This window comes from Triturus cristatus, chromosome 8, assembly GCF_964204655.1.
Source record: "Triturus cristatus chromosome 8, aTriCri1.1, whole genome shotgun sequence".
In the NCBI taxonomy this organism is placed as follows: domain Eukaryota; kingdom Metazoa; phylum Chordata; class Amphibia; order Caudata; family Salamandridae; genus Triturus; species Triturus cristatus.
The window spans coordinates 1,108,484,635-1,108,505,268 of NC_140591.1; the positions used below are offsets into that span (position 1 = coordinate 1,108,484,635).

Consider the following 20,634-nt stretch of genomic DNA (forward strand, 5'->3'; position numbering starts at 1 on the left):
TTCAGTCGAAGAGCCAGGTCTTGGGGTTCTTCCTGAAGGTGTGCAGGGTCGGGGAGCGTCTGATGTTAACTGGGAGTTCGTTCCAAGTCTTGGCTGCGATGTAGGAGAAAGCTCTTCCGCCTGTTCTGTTCTTTGCGGATGCAGGGGGTCTCTGCCAGGGCGAGGTCGGCGGAGCGGAGGTTCCTTTTGGGTACGTGGAAGGAGACTCTCTTGTTGAGGTATTTGGGTCCAATGTTGTGGAGGGATTTGTAGGCGTGGGTGAGAAGTTTAAAGGTTACTCTCTTCTCGACGGGGAGCCAGTGGAGGTCTTGTAGGTGTTGGGTCATGTGTTCGTGCTGTGGGGTCCCGATGACGAGTCTGGCTGCTGCGTTCTGAATGGTTTGGCGCTTGTGTAGAAGAGTTCTGTTGATTCCGGCGTAGAGGGCGTTGCCGTAGTCCAGTCTGCTGGTTAGGAGTGCGTGGGTGACAGTCTTTCTGCATTTGGGGGGTATCCATTTGAAGGTTTTTCGGAGGATGCGAAGGCAGTTGAAATTGGTGGAGGTGACAGTTGATCTGGCAGTCATAATGAGGGAGAAGTCAAGGATGTTGCCGAGGTTCTGTGCGTGGTCTGTGGGGGTGGGTGGACTTCTGCGGGCGGAGAGCCACCAGGTGTTGTCCCAGTTGGAGGGTGCTAGCCTGAGGACCTCGGTCTTCTCTGAGTTGAGCTTCAGGCAGCTATCTTTCATCCAGGCCGCGACGTCCTTCATTCCTTCCTGGAATCAGAGTCTGGTGTATTTGGGGGCTCTTCGTTGAGGGAGAGGATGAGCTGGGTGTCGTTGGCGTATGATACTATGCTGAGCCCATGCTGTCTGACGATGGCGGCGGGGGGGGGCCATGTAGATGTTGAAGAGCGTGGGGATGAGCGATGATCCTTGGGGTACTCTGCAGTTGATCAGATGGGTTCGGAGAGGAAGGGAGTGAGTCTGATCCTCTGGGTTCTGCTGGAGAGGAATGATCTGATCCAGTTGAGGGCGGATCCTCGTATTCCAGCGTCGTGATGCCTGGCTGTGAGCGTGCGTTGTGAGACGGTGTCAAAGGCTGCGGAGAGGTCTAGTAGGATGAGGGCCGCAGTGTGTCCCTGGTCGAGTAGCATGTGAATGTCATCAGTGGCGGCGAGGAGGGCGGTCTTGGTGCTGTGGTTGCTGCGGAGGAGTCTAGGATGGAGTTTTCTTCGATGAAGGCGGTCAGCTGAGTGTTTACGAGCCTCACGGTGACTTTGGCAGCAAAGGGGAGCAGAGAGATGGGCCGGTAGTTTTTCAGGTCCGTTGGGTCGGCTGTGGGCTTCTTGAGGAGGGGCTTGACCTCCACCCGCTTCCAGTCGTCTGGGAAAATGCCGGATTTGAAGGAGGCGTCGATGGTCTGTCCTAGTTCGAGTGCGATGGCTGCCCTATGATAATGTGCAGTGGGCAGGGGTCCGTGGGGGCTCCCGAGTGGGTGTTTTTCTTGGTCGCGGTGATGTGTTCAATGGTAGCGGGATTCCAGGTAGTGATGGTCGGCTCGTTGTCGGTGGTGGGGAGGGGGGTGGTGTCCGACATCTGTTCGCTGAAATTGTCGTAGAGGGCCTTGATTTTCAGATGGAAGTAGGAGATGAGTTTGTTGCAGAGTTCCTGGGATTGTGTGACGTCCGTGGCATCGCTGGGGGGTTTGGTGAATTGCTAGGATTTGAAATGATCTCACAATCAACTTTTAACCCTTTCCTACATGTTGGTCCTCAAAACCTTGTTATCACTTTATTGTTCCTGCAACACCACTTTTTTCGTGTTAGAAAAATGGTAACTAAAAACATCTACTATCTGTTGTTGTACGTGGAGACAATACAGGTAGCATGCAACTTACATCAAAGTCTTAAGCACAATTCACAAAGTGATAGTGATGCTAATAAACTTTGTTTGCTTTGGAATGTTATCAGTTTGCCTTCAGGATAATTACAAAATAATATTGAAAAATACTACATCTGCTACTACTTGATCAGCTGCTGACATACCCATTGGTTCTGCAGACTGAGGTTGATTTGGTGATGCATTTGGCACTCCTTCTTGTGCCACATTATTTAGTGGTGGGTTGGGAGGTCTTAATTCCGTTGAGCTTGCTGCGGTCTGTGACACTGGGGAAACGTCATCATCATCGTCATCGTTGTCTGAGTCCACACAAATTGAAGGTTGAGGCTCATCCGCACTGGTTTTGGTCCCTTCACTAAAGTCCTACAAGTAGAAAACATAGTCAAGTGCTTATTTTAAGAGACACAGAAGTACCAGGGTATCCAGATTTCCTGGTCCATTACATTTGACAATGGAGTACCATATCCAGAATCCCTAAACAACCTTGAAAACATATTTAATTAGAAACCATATTTAATTATTTAAAGATTTCATATTCAAAATTGAAACTGCAGCCCTGGGTGCTCCTCACCTTTATCATCTGTACAAGGACATCTGCATGATGCATAAGCTTTCCTTTTAACAGCTGACATGGAGTACCAGCTAAGAACATACCCAGTTTAATCATCAGAGACAGATAGAGAGTTATTGGTGGTTGTCTGATAACCCTTGCTTTGTGGTAAGTACCAGTGCATTCCTTTGAGTGTTATTTTAATAAAGGTATTTGCAGCAAGGGCCACTGAGACAGTTCTGGAGTTCTACAAGAATAATTATTTTGCAATAGATGCCGAGGTACAGCTTAGACAAATTATTTATCTGTTCTTGACACAAAGCTTAAAAGAAATTTCTTCCGAAATTGTGGGCTGAGCTCTGGAATGGTATTCCTTCCAATAGATGGGCACCAAACTTTGAAGATACGTTGCAAAAGCTTCACCCTTAGCAAATCCAGTCAATTTGATAATAAGGGCTGGACTTTCATCTAGTCCAGCAGATACACGGACCTTTAGGGACCCACAACGCCTTCTCAAAGGGTCTGCGGCTGTTTAGAAAATTAACATTTTAAGCAAATTCCTAAAGAATGTATGCATAAAAAAAGCAACATATAAAAGTGCAAATCTTAAACCGCTATATTAATGTGAAGGATTATGAAATTGGAGACTGCAAATTAAAATGCTATCCTTAACTTGACGTGTGGGAGCAGTTCATGTACATGCATCAGAATTTAGTATGGTCTTCAAATATAGCTTTGGTATGTGCAGACAAAAATAGAACATGTATTAAGAGCAAAAAATACAGCATTATGCTAGTCTAGCATAATGCTTCATCTTTCAGAAATAATAATAATACAAAATACTGAAAAGCTCCAAATTTACCATTAAAATGTTTTAAAGCCATAACTTGCTACTACACCCCCCACCACATTCATGTGAGTGTATTGATCAGGGAAAATGCCTTATTCGGTCAATGATCACTGTCCCTAAGATAAACTGTCACACAGTCTGGAAACAATTCTCGACCTCAGCCATCGTCCAATTTCCAAATACTGAATTCTCATGTTAGCTTTTGAAGAGCACAAGTGGCAAAAACTCTTACGATCTATTGAGTACAGTAAATCCTGGCGACCAATCTGAGGACAAAACGTGATGTGTTATCTTAGGAAGGACACTCTAAACAAACCCCCTCAGTATAATAGGCAGTGAGCTTGCTTACGCTATTTAAAATAAGACACACATTGGATTTAAAATTTTCAAATCATGCAGGGACAAATAACCATGGAGAGAAGGAGAGGGAAACATATTTTTTAGAACTAGCAAAAACGGCTAGGATTTCTTTTCTTTTCTTGTACACAGTGCGTTCAGAGAGGGTACTTGTGGGTAAGCTAGCCTTTAGCACCTGCTGGACGTAAGGGATCACCTTTAAAAAACAGTATGTTTCGCCTTCTGCCATCAGCGAGACCCAGCCCATTTTTAGGTCTCGTCTGAGACAGCGCTTTAGCGCTGCTCTGGCGAGACTTATAGTAAGCGAGTTTTGGAAGTGCAAACAGTGGCTTTTCAGGCCTCCAAATACAGTGCATGTGCCCTGGGCGCGCGCACCATTTGGCAGCCTGAAAAGCACTGCCTGATCACTTGCTTTGATGTCCTCAGTGAGCCGCGCGGCCACTGAGGACATCAAAGTGCACACCATTTGCCACCCCCTTGTTTTTTCCTTTGATCCCTATCTTTCCCTTCCTCAATCTCACCCTCTCCCTGCCTTTTACAACTGCGGCCCGCACCACTTCGCCCGCCCCCACTCCCCCCTCCCACTCCCTCCTCGTCAGCTTCAGTGCCTCTTGTTATATCCTGTATTCAATATTCGTCTACCGGGATGTTGTTACTTTCGATATTCCATAGTAGATCCTTGAAGAACTGAAACGTCATAGCTCCTAAACAGCTTTCCCTCACTTTCCATAACGTTCGACACTTCCACAACCTTTCAACTCCATTGAATGAATTTCAAGTCAGCCAGGAATGATTCAGCCACTGTTTGGCTTTGCCAGCCACCGTGCTCAGCGAGAAAGGCTTGACAGTTAAAGTTATCGTTTGAAAGAAAACGTTTCTGCAGCAGCTAAACATTTGTTTTCTTTACTTGTTCATTGCTGTGCCAGCGTGGGCGTTCAATGAATGTAAATATCGCGCGGGGATACTGTGAGCATTGAGCGCGTACCCAAGCTGAGACTTGCCAGGTATAAGATAAGAACCTAGCGCGTGCGCGAGCCTGTACTTTACTTCTCACCTATAAAGTAACATGATTCCAGAGCGTACTCGAGCTACGACATTACATTACTATCATTACTATAATGTAAGAATGCAGCTCGTGCTCCAGCCTGGACTTTGCTTCCCAGGTATAAGAAAAGGACCCGGCGCATGCCAAAGTCACTACTTTATTCTTAGGCATAAAGTAACAATACATCGTGTGCCCGACCCAGGCTTTACTTACCAGATATAATGTAAGTATCAGGCGCATGCTCGTACTTCCCAGGTATAAGGTAAGAACCAAGCGGGTGCCCGGGACAGGACTTTAATTAGGGGGGGAAAGAACCTGCCTTGGTGCACAGAGTTCACATTCTGAGAAACCGAAGCACGGGCGGTGCAGCCACGTCAATGCGCTCATTGTGAAAAGAAGTTAACGATGCCAATGTGAAGCAGTGAGAAGTGAAGTAAAGCCTATGAGTGAATTTTAAATACTGGAGCAAAACAACGCGAATAAAGTCGTCACTAAGGGCAGTGACTTTTTTCAAACCATGCACCATACATCTGTGGTGAGCTGTCCTCGAGAGAAGCTCGAACACCCTCAGGATGTAAGGGAATAGCCGATCAGCACTCTACCGGCCACAAGAAAGTCACACGTCCTGCCTCTCCCACATTCGCCACAAGACGGATGTAGTTGTTTTTATGTTTGTTATCTTGCTTGAATGCTTGGAAAATCGTTGCAAGCTTATCATAAACGGATCTAAGCTTGGGGACGGGCGCGAGGCGTCGAACATGAAGGCTTCGAGAGACCTGCACGCTGGTAGCTTTCACGGCTTCTGCACTTCACTCACACTTACCACGAACGTGCCAACGAGAGTGGATGGGTGCAGCACTCGTGCCAGGCACGTTTTGGAAGAGGTGCGCCTCATCCCAGCAGGAGCATTTATTCAGTGACAGTGCCCCCCCCCCCCATTACAATTTGCGTTCACTGTTTTCACTTGAACCTAAAAAATGTAAAATATTCGTCGGGCATACACCCTATGCACAATTTCTCAAGCGGGAATGGAGACTGTTGAACGCGCCTCAACTGTGTAATCTAGGAATGGAACAGTGTAATTATTTTGAACTAGGGAATTCACAATTCAAACACAAACATGCCATATTTTTATACTGTGAAGCACGAATGCTGCATTAGATATTCAACAGTGCCATGACTGGAAACAAACCGTGTGCAACTCATCAGGATAGCATAACACGTTGGATTTGGACACAGGGATCCTGGCCGATTACTTTAGCATAGCAGATCTCTTTGGTAGACAGGATACATTTTTATTCCTAATAACACCCACCCATTTCCCCTTTAATAATTTAAGCCAACGCGAAGGTTTATACGCTCTCAGTATGTCAACTTCATATGTAAGCCAGGGGCGTAACTCACACCCCTGCAGCCCCTGCGGAGCATTGGTTCCCCTAGCCCTCCAGGGAGTCCCCTATGCAGCGGGAGGCCAATGAATATCTAGGAGACTCAGGACACTCTCCTCCCATTCTGCTGGGAGGGTGGGGGTGTGGTGGTAATTTGCATCACACCACTGATCTACAAGTGCATACAACTAGGCCCTCAGCTCTGAGAAAGAGCGTCTGCAAAACAGTCTCAGAAGCTATATTGTTAGTCTGTTCCTGATGCGCACAGAAAAGACATTCCTGCTGAATTAAACTGATTGCAAAATCTATTGTATTTGCCATCAAAAGGGAGGCTAGTCAAAGAGCAATGTTCTTTTCTGCGTCCAAGAGATCTCGTTTCAGCACTAAGATGCTCATGATAGGTTCTGCCAACGCCAGTAATCTTCTACCAATCCTGAATTCCAAAATCTTTTAGAAATGGTCCAACCTGGATGCTCTCAATCGCCTTAGAGTCTTGACTACTCCTTTCTAACAAGAGCTCTGGAGCACCGGTTTTAAGGACAAGAAACTCTCAGAACTAAGTCATCTTGTCTCCAAACAAGGTAGATTGGGCAAGATCATCATGATCTTAGAGGCTCCATATTGTTTTTGTGTATCCTATGTTACTTCATTATTTTAGTGTCTGGTATTGTGCAGGCTGTGTAGCATGTGCATTAGCCTACTGAACTGCTGCACAATTAACTATTTTGGAGCTCAGCTTCTGTGTCTGCTTCTTGTCATCGATTCCCATTAGTAGAAGGCCTTGGTTATGAATTAAAAGAAGGACATTTGCAATGCAATAGGTCTCGCCTTTGCGAGAGTTTGAGCTACTGGCATTGTAAATGACAATACCTTTTATTTATGTGCTTTGAAAACCTGAAAGCGGTGCGTAAATAAGCACTTTGTACTTGTAGTCCTTGCTTATGACAAGCAAGTCTGGCAGTAAAAGAGGCGCAGTTACTGCCAGCCTTGCTTCTCCTAAGCAACGACTATGTAGAAAAGTGCGTGTTTACGCACAGCTTGCAAGTTTTAAAACACATACATAAAAGGCATTGTCATTTTCAATGCCAATAGCTCAAACTCTCACAAATGCGCTTTCTTAGTGGTAGGGTGGGCAAGCAGCCTTACGCCCAACACAGAGGACTGTAAGATATCTATTACACAACATTGACCAAAAATGGATACACGGCTCAATAAGGAGATCCACACCAATTTTAGAAAAAAACGCTTTGATTGTATTTTATTTTAAGACCAAGATCTTTGCATGCAGGTAAGTACGTTTTTAAATATAAATACTTTTTGCTTTCAAAAATCGACAGTTGGAACGGTTTCTGCACAGTACAATGTTATCCTAGGGGAAAAACAATATTGCTGTTAAACAGGTAAGTATCAACTTACAGTTCCAGTCTTCAGGACCAATGGTCAGCACGGGGCAAGGGCCAGGTGAGTACCAAAACTGCACCACCAGGAGCACAGTCGCAGCTGGGTGCAGAGCTCAAATTTGCAATTTGGCCCAATGCGTTTCAATTGAGACTGGAGGTGCCTGGAGCCACATAGCTTGCAGGTAAGTACATCAGTTGCAGGGGCCAAGCTTTGGGGGCCACTAAGCACCACCAAACATACACCACCAGCACCAGAGGTGCAGCCGGGTACAGGGTGCCAATTCAGCGCCGGGCACCCAAAGCTTTTCAGTGGAGTTTTTTCTTTGGATTACATGAAAGACTATCTTTCTTTGATCTGGGTTATAAAGATGCAAAGATGGAAGAAGAGTCACTTCCCACAACACCATCCCAACAGTTGGCATGGTAAATGATGGTGACACCTAGTTGAAAGAGTCTTGTGATATTCCTAGTTAAGTTTTAGTATGAAGAAGGTGTATATTTGGAACAAAAATCGATACTTTTTGGAATACATTCTTGATGCTGCTCAAATATGTAAGTAGTTGATGCTTCAGTTACATGAATGCCAGAATCACAAAGGATAGTAAAATCAATGATTTTTATGGTTTGAGCATAAAACCCCCTATTTTGCATTGTTCACATCCGAACCCAACACTAGATAACACTAGATGGCAGAACTATGCAAAGCATGTGTATCTACAGCACCCATGCCTCAAACACTAAATTTACCACCATCTTCTAGTGCAAAGAAAAAATAACAATAAAATTACTAGCTCCTCTAAAAACCAGGAACCAAATTATTTTGAAACAAACACATGCTAGAAGATACTCTTCTAAACTTGGTGAAGAAGGGTTGCAAATCTTCCCTGATACACTAATGTCCTGATACCTTGAAAGTCAGGATATTAAAAGTTACGGACTCTTAGAGGTTCAGCAAACAGGAACATGTGTCTTTTGAAAGCCCAGTGCCACATTTACTGTGCAAGAATTGACAGTTTTAGCTAGTGTGTGCTCCCCAGTTTGTGAATGTAATATACGATTGCCATGCTGTCTGTGTGAACTAGCCTGCTTGTGTGAACTGGCCCTGCCTTGAAGGTGAGTCTGAAATGACCTCACAGCTAAGAACACTGCCTTCACTTCTATCCCTGTCAATTGTTCTTGTAAGGAGAGATGTAACGTGTGCTTCTTATTCCTGTATATAGGTTCTTACCTAACTGTGAACTGAATCTTGGGATCTGCAAAATGGTGTTACATTAAGAGTCATCTTGCTCTTCCAACATAACCTGTGGCAACATCAAACGCTAAATCCTCCTGAAGCTTGAGTACACTGTGTCACTAAAGTCTCCTGCAGTGAATGCATGGAGTTACTAGAGCTATGAATGACACCATCATAACTTACAGCTTCATCACCACTTCACCGTCGGGGATCGAGAAGTCTGATAAGGAGGAACTACTCACAACAGTGCCTGCACTCTTAGTTTTTAAATGCTCTCACTACTGTTAGGAAGGTTTTGAAGCCCAGAAATGCTTTATCTGCTTTGGCTGTCAACATGATTTCTTCTCATTGTGGGAGAATCCTAACTTGTGTAACAGTGAGACCATCCTCTATGTGTGGGAGAGGCATTGTTGAAGACCTTCCCCAATCAAACAAAAAGTCATCCGTTCTAACAGAAAGAGATACACGGGTGTCCTAGCACCACAGGTGTGTGGCCAACACTGGGAGACATTTACTGGATTTACTTGATTATGAAGGGAAAAAAGTAATTTAGGGTGAGTATAGACCCTTATCCTCGTAGATTAAATTATATCTCATTTATTGCTTTGTCAAGCAGGAACTATATTTCTCCCATTAAAAGAATGTTACGATGTTTGTGAAGGGATGAAGGAATGTTTAGTGGTAAGTGGGAGGGGAGTTGGCCTAACGACTAGGGCGCTCGACATCAGACCTGGGGAACTGGGTTCGAGTCTCGGTAATGACGCTGAACATCCTGTGATTCTGGCCAAATCACTTAATCTCCCCGTGCCTAACAATACATGAATGTGTGTCCTCATGTAACGTAACTGGTGCTATGTAAAGCGCTCTGATACCCAAATGGATTCGGGTCAAGATCGCGCTATATAAAACTCTGAAAGAAAAAAGAAAAAAAAAAGTGAGTAATCTCAACAGAACATCCTTTCTATTCTGTGGAGAACACCCACTTAATGGTGGTAAATGTCCTACAAATGTGATCAAAAACTCTTAATGCACCCCCAACACGTGACATGATCAGGAGGGTGGAGACTAGAACAGTGCCTTTGCTTGGCGGCAAAGGGCCTCCTGCTGTGAGAGCCTTTATCTGGACCCTTCTTGGAACCTTGAAATCGGAGGTAGGACTCTGCCTCTGAGGATTGATGATGTACTCCAATGAAGTGCAAGCTCAGTAGTTATTTGCCCTCTAATCTGAACGCAGAGCCAAGTGCATCTTCTCAATGTGACACAGGTGTTAATCTGGCGACAGACAGTCTCAGTTTCACTCAAAGCACACAGAATACTTGTGTATGAGATGGTTTTACCATCTACAATAGTTTCTGCTCCCTTTTTTGTCATATTCTCCTGGGAGGTGCTGTATGAGGAAACCCATTTGCTTCCAATGGAAGTGGTAATACCTCCTGTGCAGAACATAGAAACTGAATATTTGACACATCATGGCTGTGCCGAAGGCAATCCTGTCATACACATCTAAGCACTTACTCTCCTTATATGGAGATGACGTGTTTCCAACAGCTTCAGTGAGACCCCTTTTACGAGCAGTATGGATAACTATACGGTCAGGAGAGACCTAGCGTCAAATGTTTAGCGGGATTTGTAGTGGCATTCTGTATTTTCATTCAACTAGTGGAGTAATGAAGCGGGCTTTGATAGGGTGCTTGAAGATTACTGTAGTACATTTAAGCAGTTTAAGCATTGGTAGGTACTGAATGATCCACTCAGTGTGACAGGGTTTTAATGAGGTAGTAGTCATCCTCTTCAACAGCCATTAAAACTTCATGTTGGAAAGTTGCACATTGTATGATAGGCTGATAGACTGAAGTCTCATGTGGTGGAGACAGCCTGAAAACAGTAGAAGGGCACAAGTAGGGCATTCATGCTCCTGAGGAGGGACAAGCGCACAAAGAGGCAGAATGATTATGGTAGCTGACTAATAAGAAGTAAGCAAATGAGTGACATTAAAGCCAACCAATGTAAGCAATTAGCAGTCTCTAAGGTTCCTGTTACATCAAAAAAAAAAAAAGGTCTCGCAAGAGATAGCACATGCTGTCTTAGGAAAGAACTACAAATAATACAACTTTCCCAGAAGTTCATTTTTGTGGCAGTTGCGCCTGCAAACGGATAACATTATCTGAAAAAACAATGAAGAACTATATGAAAATGTCAACAGCCACAACTCAATGCTAAAATACAAATTGAAAGTGTAGTCAGAATACAAATTGAAATGGAGCTAAAACATATTTTGCATCCCTATTTCACTTACCAAGTCACGTTTGGTTTCACAGCGTATGCCACGTATCATGGCATTCACATTTGTAATGCACATTTTCCAGTCTCTTCCATATTCACCAAGGTCGTAGTTTGTAAAAGTAGATGCAAGAAATTCTGCACACAAAACACAGTATTTGTAGTGAACGAATTTAAGGTACTTGTTCAAAAAGGCAAATTAATTTAGGGTTCTTGTTAAAAAACACTGTCTAGAATAGGACCTTTGACTCTCTGGCATCATGCCAACTATGGAAGTACCTTCACATATACATGCAGAAATCCAAACCCCTTAAACACCTAAACCACATAAAGAACACAACTATCCTATGTATAAGAAGTAACTCACTCATAACCCATCCCTATGAGACATACCTCCTTGATGGATTATAATACAACTTGTCTTGGCTAAGCTTTTTCCTTTACTATAACACTCTCCACATACACATCAACTTCTCTTACTTACTCCAACTACAAGCTCATTTGCTATCTCTCCCTACATGCACTATCTCCTCTCCTTTCTAAAGCTGTACAATTACCAGGAAAGTTATTATACTATTCAGATTTGTTCATTCTATTCAACCAGTTGTATGCATGACTGTCCTAGAGACACATGATTAATTGTACTGCAATGCCATATTCTGCTTATCAAAATCTGTTAAAAAACAACCCTAGTAAAAATAAATTAAACAGAAAAAACATTCACCCATTAATGCAGACCCTAACTATAGAAATGGCATTGAGGTTTTTAGAATATCCTAATAAAGTAATGTCATTATTTGGGTTCCGTCTCGCAGATTTCACCCTCCACAGACATCCTAGAGAAATTCTAAGTCTTTGGGAGAAACAAACAGCAACCTGAAAAACTGTAAAACCAACTACCATCTTCAGTACTACTGAGAATTTAAGATCATCAAATACGATATGTCAGTGTATGTATGTGCTGGTATTATATAGCGCAACCGAGTGACAGCTACCGAGCACTGTAAACACTGAGAGACAGATACAGGATTGTGTACCTCAGTTATACAATTATATTTCACATGTTTGTAACTGCATTATGTTTTATGTATTTGCGTGTTTTAGGCACAAGAGTGACTACCCATAATAATATAATTTTAATTCAAGTGTCGGGACTGGGATTAAAACTAAGGTCCCATGTTTTAAATCAGTAACGTAGCCACTAGAACATACCCTCTCCCCAATACCTTTACCTGTAACTTTTTCCTAAGCATCCCACTTTAAGAAAAATACTTCAGCCACCTGACCTTCTCAAGAGTTCTGCAGTTGAAAAACCATTAGGGGGGGCAGAAATTAAACAATTCAGGAAAAACACCAAAGTCATAAGTAAAGAATGGCAGGAATAAAACAACATTGCTGCCATCCTTAAGTTATGGCCTGACTCTTTTTCCTGGAAAATTTAGAAATTATTCTAACATTCTCACTGTATGAGCCAGACCCAGTAAGGTTATAGTGCAGCATTTGAAACAAATTGTAGCAAACACGGCTTCTCATATAAAGTTCGTGACCATTCAAGGTTGCAGATAAAGGCACACTTAAGAACCTAGGGCCCAATTCACAAATCTTTTGCCATCACAAAAGATCTTTTCTTAATGTACAAAAGCCATTTTAAGACTTGGTACATTCTATTAAAAGCACACTTTTTTGTAATCCTTTGTGAATCCTAAATAGGAGATGGTGTGAAAGGGGCACCCCTCCTATTTCAGATACAGAGAGATATGTATCAATAGTTCGTAACTACAACTGCAGTCGTAGCAAAAAGAGACAAGTCAATTTGCTTATGTTTTCTTCAAATCATAATACACAAGTTAAAGAGAAATCACATCAATTTTAAAAGGAAAGTGATCAAGTGTAGATTTGGTTGTGGTGCTTGAGAATTTGTTGGGCAGGTTAGGCATTTGTTAGTACTTTGAAAAGCAGAGATGGTATTGGCACAGACCTTTACTTTGCAAATGGAAATGAGGCATTTAGAGATGCCACAGAGCTACCAGCTTCTGTTTTAAATGTGATATGTTGTATGTCTTGCCTAGGGTAAGGACCTTTGTCTTGGCAGTGGAGAAAAGGTTGAAGAGATTTATCAAACTCATTTCGAAGGTTATATATAGGATGGCCGAATGCATTTGTTTGATAAACTTTTAACAGATTGCATTTGTTGCGTGGCAAAGTATTTTGAAATATTAACAAATCACCGTCTTTCCTGGCCAATCATGGTTTTGGATTCCGGATTTGTGTTAGAGTCGGCTGTTGTAGCAATTTTTAAACTAAAGAATTGTGCAATAAATTAATCTGAATCACCAACACCTTGAAAATTGCCACTAGACCCACTTGTCGAGCAACTTTACAGAGTTACTGGACCAAAGAGTGGAGAACTAGAGCAGCACTGGGTGTACAGAACCGAAGCCAATCAAAGCTGCCCACTGTGGTGAAGTGAAGTCAGAAAATCTAATAATCGGAAAATTTGAAATGAAAGCAGAAAAATGGGGCATGTGTGATGGGAGATGTCCATATTTCATCCATCAATTAGTTAAAAGTACAATTGTGTTTAATGAGCCCCAGAATCATCCTCATACTCAATAGTATGGCAAATGCAACTGGTATCTATCCTTCAAAACATAAGGGCCAGGTCTAAAAAAAAAAACTACAAATGTTAACTTGAGCCAACATTCACCAAAAAAACTGCAGTAACATGAATACGAGAGACAGTGCAGTGGCAAACTGGAACCAGAAGTAAGTGGTGTACTTTTAAGATGTGTGGTACACTTTCCTTCAGCGGAGAGCTATCCTTTCAATATGATTTTATATATGTTGCATTCTGTCAATGAGATTCATGTGAGGGTCTCTGCAGACCATAGTCCAAGTAGCACAGGTGAGCTGTGGCTTGCGATATGGTTAGCTCTGCGCATTGCTTTGTTTGAAGAAGTGATAGAACCTTGCAGAGGACCAGAAGTTGGAAGATGTTTTTTTTTTGCAATGTTTATTTGGGGAATGAATGATAAATTTGGGTTAATAATCAGGGGTGTAACAGAGGCCCCCGCAGTGCAGGGGGTCCCAATGGTTTCTTGTTTTGGAGGGGGCTCCCTCACCTTGTAAGCCATGTCATTGCATGCCTTGCAGAATGCGTGGAATGACATGGAATAAAAAATGGTTAAACGCTCGGGAAAGACACTCTACTTTCCCAAGCAGGCCTCTGCAGTTGGGGTGGGGGAGGGGATGGTTGGGCCCAGTCGTTCAGATGACCCCCATTGAGCAGAAAGACAAATGAATGTTTGTGGGATCAGGGAGAAGCTAGGGTCCCTCATCGCATCCTGCATGGGGGTCCCATCACTTTGCATTATGCCACTGTTAGAAATGACTCCTGCTACTCATATTTCTAGCAAGAGTTGTGGCTATTCTTGATGTTAGAGGCCTTGTGAATGGTATTGTTTTCGCTTATGGTACTGGACAAAAGCAAACGTTCAATTTTGGTGTTGCTTAACTATGGTAAACTTTTTCTTATTCACTGACAGGTGCAGAAGAAAGTTTGTTGATGCTCGATTGGTTAATGGCTTCATTTTACAAGTGCAGTCAGATCTGAATATCACCCATACAGCCTAGAATTGTGTGCTGTATATTTCCAGTAGTTCAGCCAGAGGGCAAATTAATATGTAGAAAAGTAGTAAGAAGGATTAAACTTGTGTCACTCTATAAATGATCAAGTTTTTTCCACGTCTCTCCCCTTTCAAGTTATTCTCAAACACTAATGCAAGAGGGTGATTATTTCATTTGAGACTCCAAACGAACAATGGGATTTCTCTTAGCTCTGTGCTCTTGTTTCCCTTTCCATGTCCCCATCGGTGCTTTCTACTTCTTGTTGTGATAGAGATAAACTTCCGTAGATGGTGCACTTGATTTCAGCTTCAAACCAGATGGCGTTAAAAATTATTTTGGATGCAATCTTCACACTGATGCATTGTAGGGTTTGGAAATGTGACTAGGGGTCCTCAAAACAGAAACACATTTAAACAAAAAAAACTATTTGTAATATTTTCAATCCAAGGCAAGATGGCAGCTGAATGTACAGAAGGTCATCTATAACACCATATGCTTCAAATAGGACCTTTCTACAAGTGGTCTCAATTGACTTTGATTGTCAAAGTAGCATCAGATCCAGTTGAAGCTGTATTTGTGCTCTCAGTACAATCTTTTAATCTTGGTTATGGTTCTGTAGTTTACTATATCACATGCTGCAGATAAGGCATGAGAATCAGAGGAGCCTGATGGTCTTTGTCTAGAACGATAAGAGGTTTCTCAGAGACATACACTAGGCAGGTTTCTTCCCCTTTAAGCAATTGGATTCTTGTTTCACATGTTTCCACAGTGGTTCTTAATGTCCCTATTTTGAATTTTACTTTTACTGTGGAGACTAAAATTCAATCTGTAATTGAATAGTTTCTTCCGCAATTAAATAGCTAAAGCCTTCGTCAAATGTCCTTGCATTATCTGTCCCAGTATCTATATAATTGGTTAAATATCATAAACCACCGCTGTGGGCGCATCTAACGATTGGGGAGCAGAGGGTGGGATGTGTGGCGCCCATAAATCCCTGGTTAATGCGTAACCCCGAAATTAAGAAGGCACTCACGCGATCCATAGATCATTATTTCACCGAAAATGTTGGGACAGTGGAGGGCCCGTCTACCCTCTGGGAGGCATTTAAGACCGTGGTGAGGGGGGAGGCCCTCTCAAAAATCGCCGGACAGCGTAAGGAAAGGGAAGCACAGATGCTCCAGATGGAGCGGGATCTTCTCACACTGGAAAGAGAGGTGCAGGTGCGTGGGACCCAAAAGGCCCAGCATCAAATGCAACTGAAAGCTGCTAAGTATAAGGCACTAGCCACGGAGGCTGCGAAGGCTTTAGCGTGCCACAAAGGAGGCCGGCTATACGACCAGGGGGACAAGGCGGGTAAATTAATCGCCTGGCTGGATAAAACACAAATGGCACAGAGGGTGGTGGCCGAAATCCGCTCTGTAGGGGACCGCCCCCTGACCGAACCGCAGGATATAATAGGCGCATTTGTGGCGCATTTCAAAGGAGTGTACAGCAGGGGCACAGACAGGTCAGAAGAGGACTCCGCCGCGCTCCTGAAAGATATCAGGCTGCCTGTGCTCTCCGAGGAGGATCGCGAAACTCTAGATGGCGACCTCACCGTCACCGAACTAGCCAAAGCTATTAAGGACCTGCGGACTGGAAAGGCCCTGGGCCCGAACGGCCTACCTATTGAGCTGTACAAGCTCCGGCCCGACTGCCTGGGAACACATCTCAAAAGTATGTTCGAAGACAGCAAGGCGCTCGGGAAACTACCGAGAGACCAACGCATTGCCACCCTGGTGGCTATCCCCAAAGATGGGAAGCCCAGGGACCGCTGCTCCTCCTATAGGCCAATATTGTTGTTGAACGCCGAGCCTAAGATACTGGCTAAGCTCCTGGCGAATCGGGTCAAACCAGTAATCACTAAACTGGTCCATCCCGACCAATCGGGCATTATGCCACACCGAAATACGGCCCTCAATCTGCGGCGGCTCCATGGTGTGATGGGACGCCGCCATACGATCCAGGAAGACGCGGTGGTGGCATCATTGGATGCCGCTATGGCATTTGATACGCTGGAATGGCCCTATGCGGTCCTCGCAAGACTGGGATTTGGACCCAACTTCATTGGGTAGGTGCGCCTCCTGTATACCGAACCATTGGCGCAGGTGGTAGTTAATAATAAGATCTCCGGGGTTTTTTCACTCGAGAGGGGGACAAGACAGGGCTGCCCCCTCTCGCCCTTGCTGTTTGCACTTTGTCTGGAGCCTCTGGCAGCCTGGATAAGACAGGACCCCTCCATGCGGGGGCTGAAATGGGCCGAGGGATGGGAGGATAGGATCTCGCTATATGCAGACGACATCCTGCTATACCTTGCCTCCCACGCTAAATCGCTCCGGGTGGCCTTAGACATCCTTACAAGCTTCGGGAAAAATTCCGGGTATAGTATGCTCCATGGGACCCCTCCGCTTGTTCCTCGGGGATGCCCGATTCAGATAGCCACGGAAGGGTTCAGATATCTCGGAATCTACATCTCCGGAGATGGAAAAATACGCTTTGAAAGTAACCTCAAGCCTCCTCTACAGAGATTTCAGAGAGACGCGGCAACCTGGAAGAGGCTCCCGCTATCGTTGCTGGGTCGTGCGGCTCTCTTTAAAATGATGGTATTACCGCGGTTTCTGTATGCGCTCTAAAACTACCCAGATCTGGTACCGCACAAATACTTTGCAGATATTGAGGCCCCTCAGCGGGACCTGCAATGGAGTGGCACACCGCGCATGGCTCTCCCGAAACTTACCCTGGGGTGGTATGATGGGGGCATAGCACTGCCGGACATCCGCAAGTATTACTGGGCAGCGCATCTCTCGGCCAATAATCAGGGCACGTATGGTAGTGGGGACGACCCCGGGTATGGGATGGATAGATGGGTCATCCCCAGGGAAATTTTGAGGCTGGACTCTACTCGCGACCTAATAAGTTCCATCTCACGGGACCTACAAAACACTCGGTCCAACTGTGGCACATTGTGAACCGGAAGTTGGGATGGGCTGACAAACTTACGAAGGCAACCCCGCTCTGGGTGTCAGAAAGGCTCGGGTCTTTGGGACGCACTAAGGGATTCCACAAGTGGGATCTGATCGGTATATTGTGGTACTGTAAATTTCGGAACCATGTTGGAGGCATGGCCCTACCATGCCGACTTCAGTATCAGCGAACCGCAAATGTCAAATGCGGTATGTATGAGTGTTTTTCGTCATGTTTCACTGATGAATTCACCGTGCGTACGATACCACATATTGAACCCTTTGGGTTCCATTTTAGAACAGTAGCCATTTTGTGGTTGCCCTCACATAGGCTGCGCTCTAAGGCCATGCCTAGGCCTAAAGGACACGTACACCTTCTGTGACTTCTCTCTGACCTGTACAAACTGACTCGAGGTCAATCCTGTCCGGCCAGTTCCTTTCCTCGCGGCCTAATGTGATTAGCATCAGGGCTCGACCCATCATAAAGTCCTTGTTCGCACACGATCTCTGACTAAGCTATTTCACACCTGACTCTGTTTTCTACTTTATGGCTTGTTTTACGAGCAGGAGGTGCCCGTTTTATTGGGGTCCGCTTTTATCTGATGAGGGTTCTGAGCCTTGCTAGGTAAAATGACTGTATGCTTAATGAACTGAAATGTGGGATTGTCATTATGGCTCTGCTGTTTCTTTGAAACTAAAATATGTGGATGACCACTTGTAAAATGGGGGCGGTGTGGCCGAGAGCGTAATTTTGTGTATATAAGTAAAGACTGTTTTTTGGTTCGGGAGCAGTCTCCTGAGAACATACATCGTGTTGTACTTCTCGGATACCTGTGATTGGTCTTCAGCCAATAAATATGATCTTTGGTTTCATCTAGAAGACTCTGTGTTTCTGTGGGTCTGAAACAGGAAGAACCCGAAGTCTTAGGGTGTGTTCCCCTGCACCGCTGGGTTCTAAAAACCCGGTACTTCAGTTGGCGCCAAACTCGGGGCGATTTCAGCGGTACTGGTCCAAGCCAGAGGTTTGTGGGGAGCTTCGTGTGGAAATTCTGGAGGAAGGCCGCCACTTCATCGACCCCTGCATGTCGACGTGGTCCGAAAGTCTTTTCTGCGAGGTTCTCCGCGTCCCGACGGCTACGAAGGACTGCTGCCCTGACTATCGCTCTGTTTTGGACCCTCGACGATTTGGTAGAGCGAAACAATTGAGAGAGTCTTCTGGTGAAGTCATCGATACCTCAGTTAAGTATAAGTGGAGCGTCTCCAAGTTTGTTTGGTATCCTTCGGGATTTTGGTATCCTTCGGGATCGCTTTGATTTGGAACTTGCAAGTGCCAAAGCCGAAGGACTCGTGCATTCACGAGACTATCGTATTCAATAATCCTTTGAAGTTTGAAACTAAACTAGTGAGCGAAGATGCCTGGTTCTAGCATATTTGGAAATTTGTTTTGTTTTGGTTGTAAAAGGGATTCCCGATTAGAGGATTCGTGTCCGGTTCCTCCAATTGGAACTCCAACTTATGAGCTTTATGTGAACCATGGCGTGGGCCCCATTACGTATAATGAAGTATGGACCCGATACACCAGGAAGGATGGTGTTTTAAAATGGCCCCAAAATGGTAGTTTCGACACAGAAATCCTAGATAACCTAGAAGTTAAATTATTCAAGAAAAAAGCCCGGCCGGCGATGTTTGATTCTTTCCGCCTATGGTGAAAGGAAGCCAAACAAAAAGAAATTAAATTAGCAAAGAAAAATAAAAGAGAGAGAGGTATGTCGATAATGCAAGCAGCTTTGCAGTTTAAAGATAATGAAGAGGACCAAATGAATGAGCAGTTGTACAGGCAACGCAAACTAGTCATTGATAAATGTTACCCAGTTTTGCCGCCCCTTCAGCAAGATGCGTTAAAAGAAAAGGAGAAAGACCCCCTAATGTCGCATTTGCTAAGTTCGCCACCCCCGTATGCACAAAATGCTACAGCGCCTCTGCAACCCTTAAATGTACAGCCTCCAGCTAATGCACCGCAAGCTTTCCCGCAGCCGCCAGCTCTTCCTCAGCCGGCTCCTATCCCTGCAGCACAGCCTTCCCAAGGGACGCCGATTTTGCTACCTACCTCTTCTGCGCTCCCTGCGACTTTCCCTAGCACATCAGCTGCCTCCCTTGGTGCCCTACCTGCTACTACTCCTGTATCTGTATCTACACCCGTTTTTCTTCCCTCTGTTTTTCCCCCGGTTCTTGCCTCAACTTCTCCTTCCACACGACAACGAATAGCTAGTGCAGTCACTAGTCTTATATCACCCCTCTTTGGGTAATCTAGTACGACCCCTGGTCCACAACGTAAGCAGTTGCGTAGTCAGCTGCCTGGTTCTGGAGAGAAAGAAGTATTGGACCACATGGCACATAAGTGGATTGTTTATCCTTCAAGATATGATGTAGAGTCTGTTGTGAATGTTTTTCATCAGTGGGAAGCACCAAAACAGAGATACGTTTTTGAGAAAATGTGTGAATTCCTCTGTGAGGAATTGGAAGATAATGGTTTAGACTCAAGCCCGCAGGAGTTGTGTCAAGTGCGCAATGAATTTGGAAAAGGTACGATTGTAGGTCCCGATGTTAGGAAAGCAGTTGCGACATTGCTATCTTTTAGGATTGAGGATCCTTCTCAGTCACTGTTTGGGCTTGACTCCTCTGGTAAAAAGGTGCGACAGTACCCTATGAGAGAAGTCCCTCCGGTATGGAAGGAAGCTGTTGCGGCTGATGCCGCTCATGGTATTGCTGCTATGCCAGCTCATTTTCAGCGTGTTTGGGTACATGTTCCCTGGAAGCGATCTGAAGTTTTAGCGCTTAAGCAGACATTGCCTGACCCCCGTAAGAACCCCGCAGGATAATATAAGGAGTTATCACAGACTGCAGAATCATGTGTCATGAACCTAGCTGACATAGATATGTTGTTCGGAAATGTTGTTCCACAGCCTTTGTGGGGATTGATTCGGAATACAGATCATGCTCCAGAACTAGGTGACACATGGGCTA

General features: G+C 44.5%; 1 protein-coding gene across 5 annotated transcripts in view; it reads right to left on the reverse strand.

Moving 5' to 3' along the window:
• The window catches only part of BEND2 (BEN domain containing 2), a 354,255-nt gene that overhangs the window by 42,158 nt on the left and 291,463 nt on the right, over positions 1-20,634 (reverse strand). For all 5 annotated transcript variants that reach the window (XM_085622663.1, XM_085622661.1, XM_085622664.1 and 2 more), the window contains 2 exons: positions 10,998-11,119; positions 2,024-2,240 (listed from right to left, as the gene is read on the reverse strand). In XM_085622663.1, coding sequence (XP_085478789.1) covers positions 2,024-2,240; positions 10,998-11,119 — 339 coding nt within the window. The remainder of the gene's footprint in view (positions 1-2,023; positions 2,241-10,997; positions 11,120-20,634) is intronic.